Source organism: Triticum aestivum, chromosome 1B (assembly GCF_018294505.1).
Source record: "Triticum aestivum cultivar Chinese Spring chromosome 1B, IWGSC CS RefSeq v2.1, whole genome shotgun sequence".
NCBI classification, from domain to species: Eukaryota; Viridiplantae; Streptophyta; class Magnoliopsida; order Poales; family Poaceae; genus Triticum; species Triticum aestivum.
The window spans coordinates 24,539,190-24,545,396 of record NC_057795.1 but is presented as its reverse complement, the minus strand read 5'-3'; the positions used below and the strand labels follow the sequence as shown (position 1 = coordinate 24,545,396).

General features: G+C 43.9%; 1 protein-coding gene across 1 annotated transcript; it reads right to left on the bottom strand.

Moving 5' to 3' along the window:
- Positions 1–3,887: 3,887 nt before the first annotated feature.
- On the bottom strand, positions 3,888–5,935 carry LOC123104681 (uncharacterized; the record flags this gene model as incomplete). The annotated part of the gene is given in 3 exon segments (XM_044526566.1): positions 3,888–4,672; positions 4,908–5,119; positions 5,677–5,935. Coding segments are annotated over 3 exon segments (1,071 nt in total), but the record flags the coding sequence as incomplete, so codon positions are not given.
- Between the last annotated feature and the right edge of the window lie 272 nt (positions 5,936–6,207).

Here is a 6,207-nt window from a genome sequence, read left to right as displayed (position 1 = left end):
AATCTTGTTTAAAGAAGAATCTAGCTAAATATGACAGGATTACAACCTCTTCAGATTACAACCTTGTCAGATTGTCATGGCCAAATATGACAAACTTGAAGATTGTTGCATTAATCATAATGTACCAGCAACTGAATGTACTTATCTTTATCTTTGGCTCCATCTTTTAGAAGATTGGCACCAATATGTAATTACTGTACTTATCTTTATCTTTGGCTCCTTAATCCTAATCTACCAGCAACTGAAGTTTTGGTGCCTTATGATGCAGGGGAGATTCTAATACTCTTAGAATGGTCATTGGAGCCAACTGTTTCAATTGAGAGAACAATTTTCTACTGAATGCAGGAGTACTCTGCAATGCCATATGCCATTGCTCAGCTAAGAAAAGAGTAAAATAGAAGAGCTATAACCAAACACAGTGGTAGCTAAAGTACATAAGAATGTCATTGGTTTCTTCGGGTATCTTAAGCCTTGTGCATTGCTTCAGGTTGTCATGGCAAAAAATTAACTGAATTAGCATTAGTTAAAGAGTTAACTGAATTTTGCAGATTGTCATGGCCAAACACTTCAGGTTGTATCTTAAGCCTTCGCTAAAAAGTTAACTGAATTTTGCAGATTCTGCTGGCCAAAAATTTAGTTAACTGCCTCTTTTTTGCAAATTCTGCTGGCCAATAATTTGCATGTTCATGGACTGACATGAACATGTAACGTAGGAGGAGGATCAACATCAACTACTCACATTAAACTGAATTTTTCCAAATTAACAGTCAACTGAATTTTTTTCCAACATCTAACTACTCACATGAACATGTAATGTAGGAGGAGGATCAACATCAAACTACTCAAAGTTAACTTCTGCTTAGCCAATAATTTTGATCACTGAACACTTCAATTACTCAGCACATAAACTGATTTTTTCCAAATTAAGAGTTAACTGAATTCATCAATTTTACTTTGCACATTTTCTCACCGGCAGCCCTGTACTTCTTCTCGCGGTGCTTGCAGAGGAGATAATGCGAGCAAGGTACTGGAGATGAACAAGCAAGGAGCCATGTACTTGTTCTCACCGGCAGCAGCACGATAAGGGGACCTCCGGCGGCAGCACACGAGCAGGAGAGCTCCGAACGGCAGCACGAGCAGGGGAGGAGCAGCAGAGGGAGATCGAGCTTGAGGTCCAGGCCTGCACGAGTGCTTGAGTTCCAGGCCCGCGGGAGAGCTTGAGGTCCAGGACGAGCTTGAGGGGATATCGGTGGCGCAGGCCTGGCGGTGGCGGCGGAGCAGGTCCTGGGTGGCGGAGGAGCACGGCCTGGGCGGAGGAGCAAGCAATTGGGCGGCCTGGGCGGCGGAGGATCAAGCCCCGGGTGGCGCCGGAGCAAGCAATTGGGCGGCGCGGCTCCTACGCGACGACGGGCACTGGCGGTGGCGGCGGTGCAGGTCCTGGGTGGCGGAGGAGCACGGGTTGGGCGGCGGAGGAGCAAGCAATTGGGCGGCCTGGGCGGCGGAGGATCAAGCCCCGGGCGGCGCCGGAGCAAGCAATTGGGCGGCGCGGCTCCTACGCGACGACGGGCACTGGCGGTGGCGGCGGCGCAGGTCCTGGGTGGCGGAGGAGCACAGGTTGGGCGGCGGAGGAGCAAGCAATTGGGCGGCCTGGGCGGCGGAGGATCAAGCCCTTGACAGTGCCGGAGCAAGCAATTGGGCGGCGCGGCTCCTGGTCGACGACAGGCCCTGGCGATGCGCGCAGGCGATGGGCGGAGGAAGAAGGACATGGCGACCTCTTTGTAACAGATTTGAAGCTGCGAGGATGTTTTTGCAAAATTTGCTGTACACTACACGGGAGACAACTTTTCTCAGACGGAGAGAGTACCAACCTTTATCCTCTCATCATGCTAAATCCATGTAGCCGAGCCAGAGATTCCAACATTGTCCGATGCACATCTCATCACCACTGACTTCACTGCAGTAGCATATAGAACAAAAAATTGCCACAGTTTAGAAAAGAGAAGATGGGTAGAAAAAGTACCTCTTGCGTCATGGTGCCTTATAGATCATTTTTAAAGAAGATACTTAAATTTCTAATGTAGCAGCCAATTTCTGTATTGACTTGAACAGGCAACATGGATATTATGAAAATAAAGCCACTTTCTCCTTCCCAACAAAAATGCGGCACTGCACAAGACCAAGTACATACAGGCGCTTCCTAGTGGAAGTTGATGGATTTGATGGTTCAGAACTGGGAACCCAGGTTGGGCTTCAGAAGTTAGTTCAGAATAACAGCGACCAAATGCAATGCATATCCACCTTCTAAATATTTAAACTTTCAGGAATTTAGATAACACAGGACATTTATATTTCAGCCTAATGCATGTCTTACAAAACACCAAGTGCACCTTCGACCCTGCCCCACCAATAAAAGAAGTCTGCTATTAAAACACGCACCTACAGAGTTTTTTATTAAATTCAACAACTTTGGAAGTACAAAAAATTGGTAGATAACGTAATCCCCTCCCCTTAGCCTCCTCATTTGCGTTCCAAAGATAACTTCTTTTCATTTTGTCCGTTCTCTTGGTTGTCCATTTGCTTGGAGCAAAAACAGCGAGGAAATAAGTGGCAGTGGCCGTGATAAAAGCATTAATCAAGTCAACCTCCCAGCTCTAGCCAGTAGCTTTCCTGTGATGTTCTGTTCTATACTATTTCAGGTTTTCAGTTCATGCTCAACGTATTATAATTCTGATGTTCTATAACTCCAGATTTATTTACTGGCCCTGAAGATCCGTGATCCCAGTCTATTTTATTTGATGTTACCATCTTCAATTGTTACCAGTCCACTGGTTTCATAACATCCCTCAGGCCTTGTTCGGTTACACCCCTCCACAAGAGGATTGGAGGGGATGAGGAGGTTTTGACTTGCAGGAGATTAAATCCACTTCCATCCCTGCCAAACCCCCTTCGAATCCCTCTCAACCGAACACAGCCTCAAGGTGTGCAAGAACAAAAGAAGGCATGAACCTTTGTTTTGTGCTGTTTAAATAATGATTCACAGAAAATTGATCAAGTGTTGATTATTTCTTAAATTATGGCCAGGAGAAGCATGCCTCTTGGTGCTCATCAACATGTTCAAAACAGCTAGTTAAGCCAAACCATCAAGAGTGTTACAACCAACGGTTTTTAGAGGTAGAGATGGCAATCATTCAGAAGTTCAAATTGAAGTGGCAAATATTACAACATACTGACCTTTATCCTCTCATTGTGCTAAATCATTGTAGCCAAGTCAGCAATTCCAACATTTTCCAGTGCCCTAGGTAAAATAAACAAATGGCCTAGGTAATCATCACAGATGTCGTCAATTAGCATATCCACATATGCATATGTAGAGGCATTGCCAGAAGCACAGAATCAAACACAGTTTATAAAAGAGAACATGGGTAAAAAAAAGTACCTCTGGCGGCATGGGGTCTTGAAGATCGTTTCTTTTGTAAAGATCCCCAAATTTCTTATGTTCCAGCAAATTTTGTATTGGCTTGAACAGGCAACATGGATCAAAAAATGAAGCCACTTTCTCGTGAAGGACACTCCTTCCCAGCAAACATGTGGTTTAGATAACATGAAGATGTCTCCTGCCTTCCAAGTTGAACCCAGGTTGTGCTTCAGAAGTTACTTCAGAATAACAGCAACCAAATGCAATGCAAAGCCATCTTCCAAATAATTAAATTTTCAGGACATTTACATAACAGAGACGTGACCATGAGCAATCAATACAAACCACAGATAAATATTGTAGAAAAGTCCCTTAACAGTGACAGATGTTCATATTAATGCCTAACAAATGTCTGACAAAACGCCAAGTGCACTAATCTGCTTTAATTATGCCAAAAAATTAAACCAACAAATTTGGTATAACAAGCCAGAATATTATATAATAACTTAGTTCGCTACTCATTACATATAATCCATCAAGTTATTTAATAACAATAATATAACTTAGTGCACCACATCATTACATCACGATTAACTTAGTTCGCTACATCACTGCATCACTCCATTACATCAGAACTATGTTTACCAAGACACAGGATTACAGCCTAAAGTCCATCAAGGACCAGACAACCCTGAATCTGAACTTCCCAGCACCACACGTAATTTTATGTTCATCTGCACCAGTGCGGCGTGGAGTGAAATCAAAGTTTCGTTCAGCACAAACACCATCAGCCTCATTATTTATGTGAAACATCACCGTTCTTTCCAGACAGATAGTAATGACACTTCGCCGGAGTTTGATAACTCCACTTTCATCACTTGTAACCACGCCATCTGCTGTGCTATCATGAATCACAATCGTTTGTTCATTGTCCAGCTTGCGAGCTACATCCGCGATGCCAACTGTTATATTTCCTTTAAAAAGCCCCTCAGTGAGCTTGATTTCAAAGGTGCACTCGACTGCGTTCAGGACAGTTGTGAATCTCACTTCTGTAGTGCTGAGCCAGCTCTCAAGGGTTTCACTTCTAACCATGACATCTTTCTCTCTAGACAGTACTCGGCCATCAATGCTTATTAGACCCTTGCTAAATGGCCTGTCTGGAACTCCTTCTTCCCTTATTTTAAGATCTATCTCTAGATAGATGAAATCAACCAGCACTAGACCTCGATATGGGCCAGTTAAAATCAGCATTCCATCCTATGAAAAAAATTGCACAAGAGATTAAAGTATGCTCATCCAAACACTGCTCAAAATGAAGATTGAAACTTGAAAGCATGGCATAAAAGCTACTCCGTTTATATGCAGATGACTATCTGGATCGACAACCACCAGCACTAAGATAACTCCATTTATATGTACATTAACAGTTTATTAAAGGCATCTTCAAATAAAACGAAACCCGATTAGAACGAACTTAGAAGGAAGGATGTACCTCGTTGACACGCTGGCAATCATCTCTATTGCGGTGAAAGAGATAAATGCACTTGTAGTCAATGCTGTCTCTGGCAATGACACGGCCATAGACATCGACTGGGAAGCCTGCATCTGAGGAGACTATGCTGACGGAGAGGATGTTTGCAGAGTCTTCTAGCCCAAATTCATCTTGGTAGATACTATCAGTGTATCGCATTGGAGGGACAGACGCTGCAATTAATAAGCAAAATAAATCTATCAGATTATTTCATGACAATAAACAGCCCCAGCTTGTGTTCTTCCCATTTCTATGCCACTGAGTTAAACCACGTAATATTCTTATTTCATTTGCTGAGTTAACTTCAAGAGAAAGCTATCATCTCACCATTCGAACCAAAGTTAATTTCAATTTTAGCAAAATCAGTGATTCTTGTTGTTAAGTGATACATACGAATCAAATCCAAGTAAATGAATTGAGATTCGCTGTTAACTTCAAGAGAAAACTATAATCTCACCATCTGTAGAAAGTAAATTTCTGTTTTAGCCAAATCAGTGAGTTCCTGTTGTCAATTGATACACCTGAATCAATCTAGTAAACGGATTGGGATTCACTGTTCACTGCTATGCATCAATAATGAAGAGAACATGGCATGTCAGAGGATTCTCCTAACAGAGGATTATACAGGTGAGAGACGTCGTCCTAATGTAACGTAATTCAGTTACCATACATACTGTCAATCAGAAAAAATTACTACAGCTTTAGAAATGGAGAGGGAGAGGCCACTTACACTCCTCGTCGATGTTGAAGACGGAGAAGTCCCTGAGGAAAAACCGGGTGTAGACGTCGCGCCCCACCTTGGGATCGTGCTCGATGATGGAGTCCATGACCTTGTCGTGTGCCTCGCTTCTCCGCCGGTTCTCCTCCCGCTTCCGAGCCTTCTCCTCTTCCTCCCGCCGGGACCACTCCTTCTCCTCCACCGCCCAGGCCACCCACTTCGCCCGGTCGTACACTAAAGGCTCGACGTCCTCCACCTCCTCCTCCTCCTCCTCCTCCAACTCCTCTACAGATGCCATCGCCAATCGCCAGCCGCCGCCGCCGAGCCAATCGAGCAAACCCTAGAGCGCCGCCGAGCCAATCGAGCAAACCCTACTTTTCCTCTTTGTTGACTCTTATAGATGCTGCTTTGGGCTGGGCCAAGGTCCAAGACTATTAAGTAACGTGTCAGCCTAGGCAGCCCCTGAGGTGTCCGTTAGCCAAAACAACATAAATTTCATTGGAGGATTTTTTTTTTCTAATTTGCACAACATTTTTTAGGGGT